The 21,457-nt window shown below is 26.2% G+C and overlaps 1 protein-coding gene across 1 annotated transcript; it reads right to left on the bottom strand.

Moving 5' to 3' along the window:
* Positions 1–15,549: 15,549 nt before the first annotated feature.
* Positions 15,550–19,264, bottom strand: LOC149061515 (insulin-like growth factor 2). Its single transcript, XM_089215018.1, has 5 exons — positions 18,958–19,264; positions 18,077–18,251; positions 16,681–16,786; positions 15,976–16,070; positions 15,550–15,596 (listed from the first exon to the last, which is right to left on the bottom strand). The coding sequence occupies exons 2-5, from the start codon at positions 18,243–18,245 to the stop codon at positions 15,550–15,552; spliced, it is 417 nt and encodes a 138-aa protein (XP_089071144.1). The 5' UTR covers positions 18,246–18,251; positions 18,958–19,264.
* Positions 19,265–21,457: the final 2,193 nt, after the last annotated feature.

The raw sequence follows: 21,457 nt of genomic DNA, 5'->3' as shown, positions 1-21,457 counted from the left end.
CATGGTATTCATTTATAAAGATTAATAAAATAATTTAGATTAAATTCTAATGAAAAAAGCATAATGTCAAACTGTTATAAGACACATAATTATATATTTTTGCAACATTTTCTTGAATTCATATAATTTTTCCCAACAATATACAGTTTTCATAATGGATTGTCTGTATTTAAGCACGTCAATATAAAACTGTAAAATACGTGATGTGATTCAAGTTATGTACAATAACAATTCAAATGAATTTCAAACGATTTAGTTCGTCTGAAAAGAAATGTAACTACCAGGGGAATATACTATTGATATCGCCATGAATAAGTGATAGTGAATGTGTCTTCGATATTTAATGGAAGCGCCAAAAAACTACATATAGTTATAAATTCAAAAGTTAATTTTAATAATATATTTTTGTAGTAACAGTATGAAAATTAGGTACGATCTTAAATAGAGTTTACAGTTAATTTCAAAATCATAGCTATCGACGGAGGACTATTTGAGATTTTAAGAATTACCGTACCAGGATTAAATGCGTAATATGAACTCGTTGGGCAATCTAATGTAGCATAGTCAATGGTGTGCATCGTCCAATTTTCATTCATAATCTCAATGATTAACTGGTATATTTCCCACGTTTTTATTTAACAAATGAACATCACCGCAATTACATTAGATATGTTTATAAAAAAGTTTAAATAATACACTATGGCTGGAACGAATTACAAATAATATACTAATAAGATTCGTCTAAGAATTTTTTACCACATTTTCTATGAAAAAAACCATTTGTTGAACACTATATCTGTGGTATGATGGCAGAAGCTGATATGTCGTTTTTTGTTGATTTTTGGATTATCATGTAAATAGTTGATAAATAATGTGTTTCAAATGGTGGCAAAGTATGATATGTCTTTTATGTGTGTAGCGCCATCTATGAGCAAAGACCAAAACTGATAAGTCATTATTTGAAAATATAGATGATGGCAAATCTTGATATGTCAAAAACAAAAACTGATAAGTCATTATTTAAAAATAAACATGATGGCAAACCTTGATATGTCTCATGACATAATAATAGTTTATGTGAGCTACACATCCCTATATCATGATATGTTTTATCTTTATATTCTTTAAGACATTATTCTTATATTTTTAAATTTGTATAGTTTGATGTTTACTACTACTACTAATATAATTATTTGTTAGCTGGTTTTAGCTGTGTTAGTTTATTCTGTGGTGTTACTTTTCTTACAATGTTTAACTCTAGATCATCTTTTTTTAAATCTTTAAAAAGTGTACAAACAAAAAAAACTAATGTAAACCCTGAAGTAAGTACAGCATAAATGAATCTATTTTAGTATTTTATAGTATAAATGAATGTTAACAGTTAACATTATTAATAATGTAATAATATTACAATATTATTGTAGAGATATTCCACTAGAAAAAAAGTAAAGCCAGTATATTATAAAAATGATCATCACAAAGTGCATGAATGGCTCAATTCCACACAAAACGAATTTCATCAGGTAAAATACAATTAATGCTGTTTTTTCATTTATTTGTAATAAGTTGTATTAACATTTTTTTTAGAATAATTCATTACTAATTAATAGTAGTTCTGATGAGGATAATGATGATGATGTTTTGGACAAAACATATAACATCAATACAGAGCTGATTTGCTCAGATTCAGAATCTGAACCTGGTACTGTTTATTTTATATAATAATATAAATAAATATTAATTATGCTGTATAAAATATTTTATTTTACCTCTAATTTTATTTAATTTTAGTATGTCATAATACAAATGAATTTGAAGTACACGATGACACAGTATCTCCTGAAGAAGTAGCCCTTTCTAATTCAGGTAAATATGATAAAATAGTATTAAAATATTTTTTCAAAAGTATATTATACTTTATAAAATATTTTTTCTTTATATTATTATAATTATTTATTTTTTACCATAAGATATTAATAACAGTCCCAAATCTGTAACTTTCAATAAAATTGATGATGACAATATTATTATAATATCTCCTGAAGATATACCAGCAGTTTTTAATTTAGGTAAATACATAATAATAAACTTTTTGAAAATAGATATTATATTAATTGTTTTCTTATGTTTTTAATTTTATTTTTACTTAAAGAGAGCAATAATGGTCCTAACACTGAGAATACCTATGAAATAGATATCCATGATGAAAATATTATAACATTGTATGAAGAGCAACCACCAGTTTCTAATTTAGGTACACAAATAAAATTTCATTAAAATTATTTAAAAGTACATAATATTTTATTATTTTATCCAGTTAATATAATTTTTTTTTTTATTTATTGTATCACATAAAGGCAACAATGGTGTTAATACTGAAGTTATGGATGAAACAGACATCCATGAACCACCAAAAAAGAAAAAAAGAATTGAACAGAAATATTTGAAAGATCATGGGATGGAGCATATCAATCGCAAAGGAGTAACAATTCCTCAAAATAAATTTAAGGAATTAATTAATTGCTGTCGTAGAAAATGTGACAATATCTGTCCACCAGATAAACAAAAAATAATATTTGAAGGTTTTTATAAATTGGAAAAAGAAATTCAATATCAAATTATGTCTTGTGGAATAACTTTAACTGACAAAAAAAGCACAAGACTAGGAAGAGGTAAATATGGAATAAATCATGATCGTTTAGTAACTGTTTTATATGTGATACAAATAGAAAATCAAAATATAACAGTATGTAAAAAGATGTTTCAAAGTGTGTATGGAGTAACTAGAGGTAAAATTGATTTACTGATACAGAAAAAAAAATTCAGTGATTCAGGTACATTACAACAGCTTGATAATCGTGGTCGCCATGAACCACATAATAAAATGACAGAAGAAAAAGAAGAAATGAGAAATCATATTGAAAAATATCCTAAATACCAGAGTCACTATTCTCGAAGGCACACAAATAAATTTTATCTTCAATGTCATTTAAATATTAAAAAGTTGTATGAAGAATATAAACTAGAGAAAAATGGTAACAAATGTGGATCATATGATTTGTTTAAAGAAGTTTTTAATAAAACTGGTTATAAATTTAAAAAACCAAAACTGGATACATGTAAGACTTGTGATACTTTTGTACTACAGATTAAACAATGTAATGATAACCAACAAAAGATATTACTCCAACAACAACATGAAACCCATAAAAAACTCGCAGATTTAGGTTATATGCAAAAAAAAGAAGATAAAATTAATGCTTTAGCTTCTAACAATATTAGAGTTTTAGTATTTGATTTAGAACAAGTTTTAGATACTCCTGCTCTCTCTACAAATGTTTCATTCTACAAAAGGCTTTTGTCAACGTTTAACTTGACCATTAGAGATTGTTCTGAAAATGAAGGTACTGAATGTTATATGTGGCATGAGGCAATCGGAGGAAGAGGATCAAACGACATAGCATCTTGTCTTTACCAAAAAATATTAAATTTGCCCAATAATATAACCCATATTATCACCTACTCTGACACATGTGGAGGACAAAACAGAAATATTAACATGGCTGCTATGTTAAGTCTAGTTGCTGCAAGTTCTTCAACGTTGCAAATAATTGACCAAAAATTTTTACTGCCAGGCCACACTCACTTGGAGTGTGATGTAGATCATGCGAAAATAGAAAGAGCGAAAAAATTTTCTGACATTCCTATAATGATACCAAGAGATTGGTATCAATTTGTTAGAACAGTAAAAGGAAAGAAACCATTTAAAGTAGTTGAAATGAAACAAGAGCAGTTTTTTTCATTTTCAAATTTAGTAAGCACTTCACTGACTAAAAAAACAGTAGATACTGATGGGAATAAAGTAAATTGGTTTCATATAAGGTGGATTCGATATGAAAAAGTTTATGGTGAGTTGCAGTTTAAGTATAGCCTCGATCCAGAAGAACCATTTAGAGTGTTAGATCTTACACAACGTGGTAAAAGAGGAAGGCCAAAAAATATAACATCATTATATTCAATAGCGTTAACCAATTGTTATAAAAGTCCTTTACCTATCAACCCCCAAAAAAAAAAAGATTTGTTAAGTTTATTGCCGCTGATACATGAAGACTGCCATAGCTTCTACCAAAACTTAAAAACGTCCAAAGAAGCTGCTGAACTGCCTTCAATCAATAGTGATTTTTCATCAGATGAAGGCTAAAATTATAATAATATATTATGTACTAATTAAAACCATAAGTTGTTTTATTTTTTACTTTTATTGTATTTTATTTAAAATTTTTAACTAATTGTTATTTTGTTAAGTTTTATAAAAGGCTAATTTCATTTTTTTTATTTATTGACCAAGAGTTAAAAGATCAATTTTATGTTTTTACATTTATTTAATGAACTTTGTTGTTTTATTCTAAAATTGTTTTGAATGCTATAATGCTGTGTTTTAAAAAAAGTTACTTTTATAATTTTTATTTTGTTGATATGTTGAAAATTTAAAAAAATAAATGTTGGCAAAAAATGATATGTCTTTATTTTCTACTTAAAAACTTTTTGAAAAATAATTTATTTATTATAGTGTAATAATTTAATTCATGAAAGGTTATTGATTACAATGATACATGAATAAAGGCATTTCACATCAAATTGTATTTTTTATTCCATTCTAAACCTTTAAACTCGTTTTTCCGAAAGTTTAAAAAATGTACATATCAGCTTCTGCCGTCATACCAAAGATATAACATTTAATGAATTGAAATACCAGAAACACTAGACGTGTAACATGTACTGAGTAGGTACTACTGATGAAGGCGTATTCAGTTCTAAATGGTTTGAAAATTAAATATATATATTAACATTAATCATATCATATTAGAATCTACTTTTAATCGCACATTTTATTAAAATAAAAACGAAAATATTGCTTATATTTTGGCTGCTAGTAGACCACTTGTATATATTAACGAATTAATATGTCTGGACACACGTGTACAACTTAGGTTCTGTCTTGATATTCTGTTCGAGGCAAAATTATAGCATGTAATTATAAATATACATGATTTTAATACCAACCTTCATTGAAACCAAAATTTTGTTTTTAAAATACACCCTCATGGTATTCATTTATATAGATTAATAAAATAATTTAGATTAAATTCTAATGAAAAAAGCATAATGTCAAACTGTTATGAGACACATAATTATATATTTTTGCAACATGTTCTTGAATTAATATAATTTTTCCCAACAATATACAGTTTTCATAATGGATTGTCTGTATTTAAGCACGTCAATATAAATTGTAAAATACGTGATGTGATTCAAGTTATGTACAATAACAATTCAAATGAATTTCAAACGATTTAGTTCGTCTGAAAAGAAATGTAACTACCAGGGGAATATACTATTGATATCGCCATGAATAAGTGATAGTGAATGTGTCTTCGATATTTAATGGAAGCGCCAAAAAACTACATATGGTTATAAATTCAAAAGTTAATTTTAATAATATATTTTTGTAGTAACAGTAAGAAAATTAGGTACGATCTTAAATAGAGTTTACAGTTAATTTCAAAATCATAGCTATCGACGGAGGACTATTTGAGATTTTAAGAATTATCGTACCAGGATTAAATGCGTAATATGAACTCGTTGGGCAATCTAATGTAGCATAGTCAATGGTGTGCATCGTCCAATTTTCATTCATAATCTCAATGATTAACTGGTATATATCCCACGTTTTTATTTAACAAATGAACATCACCGCAATTACATTAGATATGTTTATAAAAAAGTTTAAATAATACACTATGGCTGGAACGAATTACAAATAATATACTAATAAGATTCGACTAAGAATTTTTTACCACATTTTCTATGAAAAAACCATTTGTTGAACACTATATAACATTTAATGAATTGAAATACCAGAAACACTAGACGTGTAACATGTACTGAGTAGGTACTCCTGATGAAGGCGTATTCAGTTCTAAATGGTTTGAAAATTAAATATATATATTAACATTAATAATATCATCTTAGAATCTACTTTAAATCGCACATTTTATTTAAATAAAAACAAAAATATTGCTTATATTTTGGCTGCTAGTAGACCACTTGTATATATTAACGAATTAATATGTCTGGAAACACGTGTACAACTTAGGTTCTGTCTTGATATTCTGTTCGAGGCAAAATTATAGCATGTAATTATAAATATACATGATTTTAATACCAACCTTCATTGAAACCAAAATTTTGTTTTTAAAATACACCCTCATGGTATTCATTTATATAGATTAATAAAATAATTTAGATTAAATTCTAATGAAAAAAGCATAATGTCAAACTGTTATGAGACACATAATTATATATTTTTGCAACATGTTCTTGAATTAATATAATTTTTCCCAACAATATACAGTTTTCATAATGGATTGTCTGTATTTAAGCACGTCAATATAAATTGTAAAATACGTGATGTGATTCAAGTTATGTACAATAACAATTCAAATGAATTTCAAACGATTTAGTTCGTCTGAAAAGAAATGTAACTACCAGGGGAATATACTATTGATATCGCCATGAATAAGTGATAGTGAATGTGTCTTCGATATTTAATGGAAGCGCCAAAAGACTATATATGGTTATAAATTCAAAAGTTAATTTTAATAATATATTTTTGTAGTAACAGTATGAAAATTAGGTACGATCTTAAATAGAGTTTACAGTTAATTTCAAAATCATAGCTATCGACGGAGGACTATTTGAGATTTTAAGAATTATCGTACCAGGATTAAATGCGTAATATGAACTCGTTGGGCAATCTAATGTAGCATAGTCAATGGTGTGCATCGTCCAATTTTCATTCATAATCTCAATGATTAACTGGTATATATCCCACGTTTTTATTTAACAAATGAACATCACCGCAATTACATTAGATATGTTTATAAAAAAGTTTAAATAATACACTATGGCTGGAACGAATTACAAATAATATACTAATAAGATTCGACTAAGAATTTTTTACCACATTTTCTATGAAAAAACCATTTGTTGAACACTATATAACATTTAATGAATTGAAATACCAGAAACACTAGACGTGTAACATGTACTGAGTAGGTACTCCTGATGAAGGCGTATTCAGTTCTAAATGGTTTGAAAATTAAATATATATATTAACATTAATAATATCATCTTAGAATCTACTTTAAATCGCACATTTTATTTAAATAAAAACAAAAATATTGCTTATATTTTGGCTGCTAGTAGACCACTTGTATATATTAACGAATTAATATGTCTGGAAACACGTGTACAACTTAGGTTCTGTCTTGATATTCTGTTCGAGGCAAAATTATAGCATGTAATTATAAATATACATGATTTTAATACCAACCTTCATTGAAACCAAAATTTTGTTTTTAAAATACACCCTCATGGTATTCATTTATATAGATTAATAAAATAATTTAGATTAAATTCTAATGAAAAAAGCATAATGTCAAACTGTTATGAGACACATAATTATATATTTTTGCAACATGTTCTTGAATTAATATAATTTTTCCCAACAATATACAGTTTTCATAATGGATTGTCTGTATTTAAGCACGTCAATATAAATTGTAAAATACGTGATGTGATTCAAGTTATGTACAATAACAATTCAAATGAATTTCAAACGATTTAGTTCGTCTGAAAAGAAATGTAACTACCAGGGGAATATACTATTGATATCGCCATGAATAAGTGATAGTGAATGTGTCTTCGATATTTAATGGAAGCGCCAAAAGACTATATATGGTTATAAATTCAAAAGTTAATTTTAATAATATATTTTTGTAGTAACAGTATGAAAATTAGGTACGATCTTAAATAGAGTTTACAGTTAATTTCAAAATCATAGCTATCGACGGAGGACTATTTGAGATTTTAAGAATTACCGTACCAGGATTAAATGCGTAATATGAACTCGTTGGGCAATCTAATGTAGCATAGTCAATGGTGTGCATCGTCCAATTTTCATTCATAATCTCAATGATTAACTGGTATATTTCCCACGTTTTTATTTAACAAATGAACATCGCCGCTATTACATAAGATATGTTTATAAAAAAGTTTAAATAATACACTATGGCTGGTACGAATAACAAATAATATACTAATAAGATTCGTCTAAGAATTTTTTACCATATTTTTTATGAAAAAACAATTTGTTGAACAGTATATAACATTTAATGAATTGAAATACCAGAAGCACTAGACGTGTAACATGTACTGAGTAGGTACTCCTGATGAAGGCGTATTCAGTTCTAAATGGTTTGAAAATTAAATATATATATTAACATTAATCATATCATATTAGAATCTACTTTTAATCGCACATTTTATTAAAATAAAAACAAAAATATTGCTTATATTTTGGCTGCTAGTAGAACACTTGTATATATTTACGAATTAGTATGTCTGGACACACGTCTACAACTTAGGTTCTGTCTTGATATTCTGTTCGAGGCAAAGTTATAGCATGTAATTATAAATATACATGATTTTAATACCAACCTTCATTGAAACCAAAATTTTGTTTTTAAAATACACCCTCATGGTATTCATTTATATAGATTAATAAAATAATTTAGATTAAATTCTAATGAAAAAAGCATAATGTCAAACTGTTATAAGACACATAATTATATATTTTTGCAACATTTTCTTGAATTAATATAATTTTTCCCAACAATATACAGTTTTCATAATGGATTATCTGTATTTAAGCACGTCAATATAAATTGTAAAATACGTGATGTGATTCAAGTTATGTACAATAACAATTCAAATGAATTTCAAACGATTTAGTTCGTCTGAAAAGAAATGTAACTACCAGGGGAATATACTATTGATATCGCCATGAATAAGTGATAGTGAATGTGTCTTCGATATTTAATGGAAGCGCCAAAAAACTACATATAGTTATAAATTCAAAAGTTAATTTTAATAATATATTTTTGTAGTAACAGTATGAAAATTAGGTACGATCTTAAATAGAGTTTACAGTTAATTTCAAAATCATAGCTATCGACGGAGGACTATTTGAGATTTTAAGAATTACCGTACCAGGATTAAATGCGTAATATGAACTCGTTGGGCAATCTAATGTAGCATAGTCAATGGTGTGCATCGTCCAATTTTCATTCATAATCTCAATGATTAACTGGTATATTTCCCACGTTTTTATTTAACAAATGAACATCACCGCAATTACATTAGATATGTTTATAAAAAAGTTTAAATAATACACTATGGCTGGAACGAATTACAAATAATATACTAATAAGATTCGACTAAGAATTTTTTACCACATTTTCTATGAAAAAACCATTTGTTGAACACTATATAACATTTAATGAATTGAAATACCAGAAACACTAGACGTGTAACATGTACTGAGTAGGTACTCCTGATGAAGGCGTATTCAGTTCTAAATGGTTTGAAAATTAAATATATATATTAACATTAATAATATCATCTTAGAATCTACTTTAAATCGCACATTTTATTTAAATAAAAACAAAAATATTGCTTATATTTTGGCTGCTAGTAGACCACTTGTATATATTAACGAATTAATATGTCTGGAAACACGTGTACAACTTAGGTTCTGTCTTGATATTCTGTTCGAGGCAAAATTATAGCATGTAATTATAAATATACATGATTTTAATACCAACCTTCATTGAAACCAAAATTTTGTTTTTAAAATACACCCTCATGGTATTCATTTATATAGATTAATAAAATAATTTAGATTAAATTCTAATGAAAAAAGCATAATGTCAAACTGTTATGAGACACATAATTATATATTTTTGCAACATGTTCTTGAATTAATATAATTTTTCCCAACAATATACAGTTTTCATAATGGATTGTCTGTATTTAAGCACGTCAATATAAATTGTAAAATACGTGATGTGATTCAAGTTATGTACAATAACAATTCAAATGAATTTCAAACGATTTAGTTCGTCTGAAAAGAAATGTAACTACCAGGGGAATATACTATTGATATCGCCATGAATAAGTGATAGTGAATGTGGCTTCGATATTTAATGGAAGCGCCAAAAGACTATATATGGTTATAAATTCAAAAGTTAATTTTAATAATATATTTTTGTAGTAACAGTATGAAAATTAGGTACGATCTTAAATAGAGTTTACAGTTAATTTCAAAATCATAGCTATCGACGGAGGACTATTTGAGATTTTAAGAATTACCGTACCAGGATTAAATGCGTAATATGAACTCGTTGGGCAATCTAATGTAGCATAGTCAATGGTGTGCATCGTCCAATTTTCATTCATAATCTCAATGATTAACTGGTATATTTCCCACGTTTTTATTTAACAAATGAACATCGCCGCTATTACATAAGATATGTTTATAAAAAAGTTTAAATAATACACTATGGCTGGTACGAATAACAAATAATATACTAATAAGATTCGTCTAAGAATTTTTTACCATATTTTTTATGAAAAAACAATTTGTTGAACAGTATATAACATTTAATGAATTGAAATACCAGAAGCACTAGACGTGTAACATGTACTGAGTAGGTACTCCTGATGAAGGCGTATTCAGTTCTAAATGGTTTGAAAATTAAATATATATATTAACATTAATCATATCATATTAGAATCTACTTTTAATCGCACATTTTATTAAAATAAAAACAAAAATATTGCTTATATTTTGGCTGCTAGTAGAACACTTGTATATATTTACGAATTAGTATGTCTGGACACACGTCTACAACTTAGGTTCTGTCTTGATATTCTGTTCGAGGCAAAGTTATAGCATGTAATTATAAATATACATGATTTTAATACCAACCTTCATTGAAACCAAAATTTTGTTTTTAAAATACACCCTCATGGTATTCATTTATATAGATTAATAAAATAATTTAGATTAAATTCTAATGAAAAAAGCATAATGTCAAACTGTTATAAGACACATAATTATATATTTTTGCAACATTTTCTTGAATTAATATAATTTTTCCCAACAATATACAGTTTTCATAATGGATTATCTGTATTTAAGCACGTCAATATAAATTGTAAAATACGTGATGTGATTCAAGTTATGTACAATAACAATTCAAATGAATTTCAAACGATTTAGTTCGTCTGAAAAGAAATGTAACTACCAGGGGAATATACTATTGATATCGCCATGAATAAGTGATAGTGAATGTGTCTTCGATATTTAATGGAAGCGCCAAAAAACTACATATAGTTATAAATTCAAAAGTTAATTTTAATAATATATTTTTGTAGTAACAGTATGAAAATTAGGTACGATCTTAAATAGAGTTTACAGTTAATTTCAAAATCATAGCTATCGACGGAGGACTATTTGAGATTTTAAGAATTACCGTACCAGGATTAAATGCGTAATATGAACTCGTTGGGCAATCTAATGTAGCATAGTCAATGGTGTGCATCGTCCAATTTTCATTCATAATCTCAATGATTAACTGGTATATTTCCCACGTTTTTATTTAACAAATGAACATCACCGCAATTACATTAGATATGTTTATAAAAAAGTTTAAATAATACACTATGGCTGGAACGAATTACAAATAATATACTAATAAGATTCGACTAAGAATTTTTTACCACATTTTCTATGAAAAAACCATTTGTTGAACACTATATAACATTTAATGAATTGAAATACCAGAAACACTAGACGTGTAACATGTACTGAGTAGGTACTCCTGATGAAGGCGTATTCAGTTCTAAATGGTTTAATATTGAATATATATATAAACATTAATCATATCATATTAGAATCTACTTTTAATCGCACATTTTATTAAAATAAAAACGAAAATATTGCTTATATTTTGGCTGCTGGTAGAACACTTGTATATATTTACGAATTAGTATGTCTGGACACACGTGTACAACTTAGGTAAAGTCTTGATATTCTGTTAGAGGCAAAGTTATATCAAGTAATTATAAATATACATGATTTTAATACCAACCTTCATTGAAACCAAAGTTTGTTTTTAAAATACACCCTCATGGTATTCATTTATATAGATTAATAAAATAATTTAGATTAAATTCTAATGAAAAAAGCATAATGTCAAACTGTTATAAGACACATAATTATATATTTTTGCAACATTTTCTTGAATTAATATAATTTTTCCCAACAATATACAGTTTACATAATGTATTGTCTGTATTTAAGCACGTCAATATAAAACTGTAAAATACGTGATGTGATTCAAGTTATGTACAATAACAATTCAAATGAATTTCAAACGATTTAGTTCGTCTGAAAGGAAATGTAACTACCAGGGGAATATACTATTGATATCGCCATGAATAAGTGATAGTGAATGTGTCTTCGATATTTAATGGAAGCGCCAAAAAACTACATATGGTTATAAATTCAAAAGTTAATTTTAATAATATATTTATGTAGTAACAGTATGAAAATTAGGTACGATCTTAAATAGAGTTTACAGTTAATTTCAAAATCATAGCTATCGACGGAGGACTATTTGAGATTTTAAGAATTATCGTACCAGGATTAAATGCGTAATATGAACTCGGTGGAAAATCATATTGAAAGGAGCAGATCACTGCTGTTAAGTTTAAAATATATAGATAAGGTTTAAAATTAATTTTAAAATAATAAAAATATATAATTTTTAACCACACTTTTTCCACATAGAATACATAAATAAAATGTCACACTTGACTGTGTTGTCTATTTAGCAGTTATTATCATGTGTAGTTAACTTTAATAATGTTGAATGAATTGACCTATTAGCAAATTTAGGTAACTAAGTATGGTAGTGTGTCTCCTTAAACATTAAATATTTGACTCATAATTGTATAATCTTAAATATTAAAACTAAAATTTTAAAAGGATACAACAATATAGTACATTCATTAATAAGTTCAACGATGAGTTCTTTCTATACCTAAATCATAACTTATAAATCAAATTGCTTTAATAGTAAATGGTGATGATGAGACTAATTACAGATAGATATTTTTTTAATGTATACATATAATATACCTATAAGCAAATATAATGAACAAGTATTTACATGTTTCTATGCTTAGGAGTATTATTTATTGACTGATTTCATCAACTGGAGAGAATATATGATTTATAAGCGCATAATTATTATGTTATTTTATATTCTTGTTATCAAGCATATCAGTTTAAATCTGCCAAAAATTAACATTTATTCTATAGTTGAAACTCAATTAAAAATTACACATTTTTTAAACCATAAAGGGATACTTTTATTGTTATAACTTACATTATACTTATATTAAATGGGATCTAAAAAACATTAAAATCTCAATAAGGAAAATGTCGAAACTCTTAATAATTCATACTAACAAGGAAGAAGAATGTTTTACATTTTATATTTTATATTTATTCATAGTTACAATACTACAACATTGAACATAATACACAATAATAAAATATAGATTTGCAAAACAAACCTTTATCCACTGATTGATTTTATGCAATTAAGTATCCAACCATTGATTTCTTAAGTTTGTTATGGTTTATAGACAAAAAAAGAAAAAAAAATGTGCATTAAAAATTAAATACATATTCATATTACATACTTACATCCATATTTTCAATGTGCCCAGAATATTTTCAATATCTTATTCTATGGATTTGATTTTTTACATTTGTTATTGAAAAATGTTTTAATATTCATCTTAACTTAGTAAATACTTTATAATCGGTACTATTATTTAATAATTCACATTTAATTCAGTAAAATCACAAACTAGACCTCACTTAAGTTTACTTTTTAATTAGTGAAATTATTGAAAACTTGGTATACTTTAAGGCTTTGAGTCTTTGAACGAATATAGTGTTTTACTATTTTTCGTTTGTCATACCATTCTCAGCATAGGTATAAAATATTTTGAAATAATTTCATAAATGGTTTATGTTTTTCTGTAGGAATATTATGAGCTGAATCCCACAACCACCACTAAAAAGCTTGTTAATTGATTCAATTGCTTAAAAGTGTTAGGAGCATATTCATTACATTTTTAACGTTAAATATTATTTTATCAACTTAAAACATGAAAATGATTTTTGGTGCTATTTGAGTCAGTATAAACACACAAAATCAGTGTATAAGGTGATATCTCCAAGAAATATATAATTTAAATCTGAACTACCTACTATAAATTCATTAATCATAAATAACTAATTAGGATAGCCTTTAAGATATCTTTTAATTTGAATACAGATATATTATATAATATATTTTAAATTCAAAGTAATTTTATGCAAAATGTGTAGTTTATATTTTTCTAACTTGAATATGTCAGTTTCAACTAGAATTATTCTACTTCTCAAAAAATAAACAATGTATATAAAATAAGTGAATATAATATTGAATTTGGTGACAGGGATCATTTAAATATAGTTTTAAATTTATTTATGCAATATGATATTCCTATATTCATTTTTATCATTTATTATGGTTGTTACGATAAGTATGTGAAGTATAATAGAAATTCTTGTTTTTTGTAAACCTTATATATCAATTGCACTCTTCTCAAACTTTGTTCTTTCGTAGTTAAAATTATTATTTATTTATTTGATTACATTTTAATTGATTGATTGATTTAAAAAGGATATTTTAATCTAATTATTTTAAATTTGAACCTCCCCTCTTAGAAACTAACCGTTGTCCGCTCTGCAAATCAAGGCTTTTGGAGACATTAATTTATTACTTTATTTAAATAATATGATTCTTAAAAGGTAATAAATATAAATATTATTATTATTTATAAGTCTCCTCTTACAAATAGTTATATGCATAATGTATTGAATTGTACACTGTCAAATTGACAACCAACATGGTAAATAACGCGCTTTACAATAGTTTCTTTAATAAATTGTTAAATCGAATAAAAATTTCAAAATATTTTGATTATTTTTGAACGATTTATAAACTTTTTAAATTTTCAAAGTTTTTAATTTTTTTCTCTAAGCATTGATAAAAAAATTGCATTTATATCTAAGATTTACAAATATGATACAAGGCCATGACTTTTTTACATAAACAATTTTAGTTCAAAATTGGACAAAAATGATAAAATTTAACAAAATTCACAAATTATTTTGTAATATAAATGAACAAAAAGTTATATAGACAAAGATTGAAAATTTCAACAAACCTTCTATAATTATTTCATTTTTTAAGTAATGATCTAAAAATAGATATTTTAAGTCTATTGTAGGTAGTTATTATATAGTATAAACAAATCAATTCTTTAATATTATGACAATTTGTATCCCCCCCCCCTCAATCACAACATAAATAATCCTTGTATCCTGATCTCATTGACACGGGTAGTACTAGTGTGTTACTGATCTCATTCTTAATAAGTATAATAATAAAAAAACAACACAACTCAGTTCATCATAGTAAGTTTATTTTTAATTTAACAATCCATATTGATTACCTACTGGATTGGATAATCTTTAGGAAAATCAGCTAATACACGTCCAACTGTAAAAACAAAAATAATTATTGAAGCAACTATTATTTTGTGTGTTTCGTGGATTTAAGATTCAAAAGTTGAAGTATATCTAACGGATTCTAATCCAGCATAATACTTAAATTAAGTAACTTAATGATATTTGAGTTAAAAGAGTGCATAGAGAAAATAAAGCATAGTAGAAGGCCATAATTTCAGATTAAAAAATGAAATTAATTAGGTTATTGCAAATATTCCTTTGAATCATTAATATGTTATATAATTTATTTAGATACTTGTTAGGAATTAGAATAACATCTAACAATTTCAATATTATCTACTCTATGTGTTTTAAATTGCACTCTTTTATCTTTAAATCTCACCAGTAAAGTATTTTAAGCAGATACTTACTTAGGGGATAATAGTATAAAGAATAATTAATGAGACTTGATTTTCCGTCTGAATCTGTAGATTCTGCAGTAGTCACTGCAAATTGGGAATTAGATCTGCAATTTACAAAAATTAATTTATTTCTGAATAAATAATACATTGATTGGTAATTTTCCATTGAGAACAGTTTGGTTGGGTGTTTTGACCAAACATTATTAGCCTGTTTGGGTGATTGAAACTGGTTTTACCTGGTGACTTTACTATGGACGTTCTTAAAAATTGTGTTTGTTTTTGAATATTTCTACCCCGGATCTACATCACAAGTAGAATTATCTATTTTATGTTTTAATATCAGTAATTCTAGCCATAATACTGAATTCCGAAAACATTATGTTTTTAAAATGTAATAAAAAATTATTTAATAAATAAAAAATAAAAATGATTATAAACCTGCTATGTGTCTATTGGCTATAATACCTACATTGCTTAAAAACCAAAAGTATATGAAAAGTATTGCGAATACTTTAATAAAAAATTTGAGTAGTGTTCGAACTATGATACAATTTGAGTATTTGAATAGTATTTAAATACATAAAAAATAAATATATTTGCAGAGTATTTACCGAAATACTTTTTAAATGTATTCTTTACAGGTCTGGACTTAGATATATATTTAGAAGGTTAGGTTAGGTTTGGAAATTTTAGAATAAATGAAAAATTACATACATCTGTGGTTCAGGAGCGCAATAATATTGTTTTAGGTATTTTCGTTTGCATGGAACTGAACAACATTCATCCACTATCCCTCTTGTTTTTCTGGTTTGTTGACTACCTGAAAATCAATATAAATAATTAGACAAAAATTTAATAAACCTATAATCATAATAAAATATTATATAATTGTTTATTGTATAAGTAAGTAATTCATACATTAAAATTCTTTATTTTACAGTAAATTTTATTATATTGTAATGTAAAGTAGGTAAAATGTATGTTTTAGGTGATTATAAAAAAAAAAAAAAAACTATTACAAATTAAGGTTAATTTTCTACCTATAAAAGATGTTTTTTAACTTGCACAAATTTCAAACATGTCAATAATATTATCATACATTTTTTTAAGTTTTAGTGCCTTTTTAAAATTACTGACACTCTTTACTTCCTTAACTATCCACCATAGTAAAAATAGTCGCTCATGTAGGACCTTTAGTAAATCAATGGCAGTAGTTTGGGTAAAGAGCTGGATAATAATGTGATTATAGCGTAGTATTATAATAGTATGATTAAATAGTAGGTAATATTACTTGTATAATTCTAATATATATTCAAATCATTTTGATAGTTAAAATTTGAGATAAAAAAAAATTGAAATTACAATAAAAGATGGACTTTTTAAATCACCCATTAAAATAAATAAATATTTCATTTCTAAAGCCTATAAATAAATCATGTAGGTATATATTAATAAGTAAACAACTTATTTGTCTTCGTACTTATTACTCTGCCCTTTTCAATAAAATAACAAAAAGTATTTCAAAAAAGTTTCTAAAGCTAATTCAATCATTATGAAATTAAACTTCCTGAGCGTCGTATAAAGTACTTGGGTAAAGGTATTCAAATATTTTTTAAAGGGTACTAGAACAAAATATTTTGAACATTCTCTTGAAGTATCTGTATTCAAAATCAAATACTAATTTTCCATTATTTGTTTAAGTTTACTTATACATTTTCCATTTTAGTTTTAATTTTTTTTTAATTGAGTAAAAAAATTAGACTGGATTCAGATTTTATTTTACAGTGAATGATACTCTGTTGAAATCCTAATACTTGAACAAAAGTATCAAGTGTATGTTTTGATAGTTACACCAAATGATATTGTGCAAAATTATGTCTCAAATTAACGTAATACATGAAAATCAGGTTTGTGTAATTAACTATTAGGTTAGAACAATAAAAATTTACTTTTACAATATTACCTCACAATATAATATGAATGTTAAAAAAAGCAATATTTTACAGTTTCGAGTTAATAATAACTAAGATGGGGTTTATAGCCGAGATTCGTCCAATGAATAATACTAGTTATCATTGATAATTATATACTATAGAGTAATTATATTTACCTTTATCTTCATTATAACGCCCATTGCAAATTATTGACATTTCAATAGCCAATTTTCCACCACAGAATTGCACTGGTTTTTCCCAGTAGGTTTTGTTGTTGATAATAGGCAACCCCAAAACTGCATTAGCACAAACTAACATTATTGTAATAAAAAATAAAACCTTCATGATTATCTGAAACATTCAACATATACTGTGGAATATATACCTATTATAAACAAAACAAAAAAATGAATTAAATTGCTTATTCAATAAAAAAAAAATAATATTAGTATGTATTGCTCTTGTTCATTATTTAATCAATATTTTTAATGAAGATCAATTGATATACTATTATATTATACTTTTAACACAATTTAAATACAGTTCTAAAAATTGATGTATGTAGCAATAGTGGTGTACACAGATATTTTCAATGAGATGGGTTATGTAAATCATTCATGTGTATATTGTATATGTCACATCCACATAGTAAAATCACTTGTTTCATGAAATGGAATATCCAAAATAGTGAAAATCGTCCAGATAGTGAATACATTTGACGAAAACACATTATATGGACATTACCTATATGGCTATATATGTACTTTGTGTTAGTATTATATTTGAATCAAGATTGCTATGTTATTTAGCAATAAATAATTAAATAATATTATATTACTATAATTGTATTTTATTTTATTGTATTGTATTGTATTATATGATATATAATATAATTATTCATTGCTTAATAACATAACAATCTTGTTTTATCTGTAATAATTACACTAAGTATACAATATAGGTATTGTTTATATAATGGGTTAGTTTTACATTAATAAATGCCACGGATAATTTAACTTAAAGAGCAGTTTGTTTATGGCGAATAATAGTAACATACCTTTATCGAGAAGATTCACTGTGTAGACTATATTTGATGGCTCGCTTTATCTGGTAGAAGAGTAACAAATTAGTTGTATAAACACTGTAGCTTAGGTAATTAAATTGTGATGCTTCAAGGTATAGCGCAGAATACGTAATGCGAGCAAGGTATGGCCCTACTTATGTATATCAGGACTCTAGGTAGAGAAGGTGTAGTATAAGTGGGGATTAAATGATCACACTCACGTGACAACGGTCCCTTAGGTGTAGGAGCGCATCAGAGTTCCTATTGTTACCTATTGTTCATTTCTACTGCTGAAATAAAATTCCACGTGTTTATTTAACATATAGGTACTTACGTATACCTACGAATATTAATATCACATAATATGTCCACGCCATATAAGATTTTTTTCGGCAGATACCTACCTGGAAGATAATCATATAGAATAGGCACAACGAGTGTAGTGAAATCGATAATAAGTGTAAATTTATAAAAGTCCAATCATTAAGGTTAAGGACGTCGTCTTCGCATTCGCTGTCTCTGTCTTTAAAACGTTGTAAATTGTACACCCCCTGTAATTTGTTTAAATCTGTTATTCGGTAGCCGGTAGGTAGTTAAATGGATAATGCATTAAGCTAAGAATTTAGGGTTTTCACTGATCAAATTATGATTCACCCGTTCAGTATGTCGGCGGCTTAATGTTTTTTTCAACTTACACAATTTGGACCTAAAATTCCTAGATGACTAGATCATTTCGTTACTAAATGTTTGCTATAGACTGGTGTATGGACAAGTCCAGGATCAGTAAATTTCGTATCTGACACTAACTGAAACACAATATTTCTACCCGGAAAGTGGCGAGAGCTGATGATCTCTGTGAAGATACTAACATTGTTTTTTCTAAAAATCGGAGATTAGTTAGTTAATGCATTCCAGCACTCAGTGGTAATAACTAATTAGTCTCCCTCTCCCAATGCTTTCCGAAAAAATTCGTACTTACATATATTATGGGTGCTATTTACCCGATGACAGGTTAGACAGGTTTTACTCACTATACAGTAAGTTAAAATACTGTTTCATGAATTATATATAAATGGTTCTGAAACATTTCACAGTGTAACTCATCTTAGAAAATGTATAAAGTTAAGGTTGGAAAATACTTACATAGCGACCAGTTGTTTCCATAAAGGAACGGGGGCGCACTGGTTTCAACTTGTTTCGCCTCCTAAAGCCCTATACTGTGCTCCGGTTCGTCCTTTGCTTGAATATGGTTCAGTCCTCTGAGGCACCTCCACTGTTAGTATTCATAAAAAATTCCTCTGCATCGCGGCTTATAGATTTAATATCCCTACTCTCCTTATGACTCCTCTGTTAAACGTTCCCTGAATATTTCCTCACTATAGCTTACCATCGTCGTAAGTAATTATGTAGACAACTAAAATTATAACTAAAACTACAATTACAGTTAAAATTAACTATCAATGAAGCTACTTTATTTTAGTTTTTAACAACTGCTAATTCTAATATTAATTGTTTTTTAACTACAAGTCTACAACTACCACTATCTCTATTAGGTACCACAACTACTATGACATTTGATGATATGCTACTGTTATGTGAAAATCATATTGAAAAAAGCAGATCACTGCTGTTAAGTTTAAAATATATAGATAAGGTTTAAAATTAATTTTAAAATAATAAAAATATATAATTTTTAACCACACTTTTTCCACATAGAATACATAAATAAAATGTCACACTTGACTGTGTTGTCTATTTAGCAGTTATTATCATGTGTAGTTAACTTTAATAATGTTGAATGAATTGACCTATTAGCAAATTTAGGTAACTAAGTATGGTAGTGTGTCTCCTTAAACATTAAATATTTGACTCATAATTGTATAATCTTAAATATTAAAACTAAAATTTTAAAAGGATACAACAATATAGTACATTCATTAATAAGTTCAACGATGAGTTCTTTCTATACCTAAATCATAACTTATAAATCAAATTGCTTTAATAGTAAATGGTGATGATGAGACTAATTACAGATAGATATTTTTTTAATGTATACATATAATATACCTATAAGCAAATATAATGAACAAGTATTTACATGTTTCTATGCTTAGGAGTATTATTTATTGACTGATTTCATCAACTGGAGAGAATATATGATTTATAAGCGCATAATTATTATGTTATTTTATATTCTTGTTATCAAGCATATCAGTTTAAATCTGCCAAAAATTAACATTTATTCTATAGTTGAAACTCAATTAAAAATTACACATTTTTTAAACCATAAAGGGATACTTTTATTGTTATAACTTACATTATACTTATATTAAATGGGATCTAAAAAACATTAAAATCTCAATAAGGAAAATGTCGAAACTCTTAATAATTCATACTAACAAGGAAGAAGAATGTTTTACATTTTATATTTTATATTTATTCATAGTTACAATACTACAACATTGAACATAATACACAATAATAAAATATAGAT

The sequence above is a fragment of the Diuraphis noxia genome, unplaced genomic scaffold, assembly GCF_037042655.1.
Source record: "Diuraphis noxia isolate RWA-SAM2 unplaced genomic scaffold, SU_Dnox_SAM2 contig0001, whole genome shotgun sequence".
NCBI lineage: Eukaryota > Metazoa > Arthropoda > Insecta > Hemiptera > Aphididae > Diuraphis > Diuraphis noxia.
The sequence above is the reverse complement of the archived record's forward strand: the minus strand, read 5'-3'. Positions and strand labels throughout refer to the sequence as shown.

Excerpts from the sequence above, each read along its gene's own strand:
- LOC149061515 (XM_089215018.1), bottom strand. The coding sequence starts at position 18,245 with ATGAAGGTTTTATTTTTTATTACAATAATGTTAGTTTGTGCTAATGCA. Across the intron at positions 16,071-16,680 it reads TGCGCTCCTGAACCACAGAT|ATCTAATTCCCAATTTGCAG; the intron begins GTATGTAATTTT and ends TGTAAATTGCAG. Across the intron at positions 15,597-15,975 it reads TTTATACTATTATCCCCTAA|TTGGACGTGTATTAGCTGAT; the intron begins GTAAGTATCTGC and ends TTGTTTTTACAG.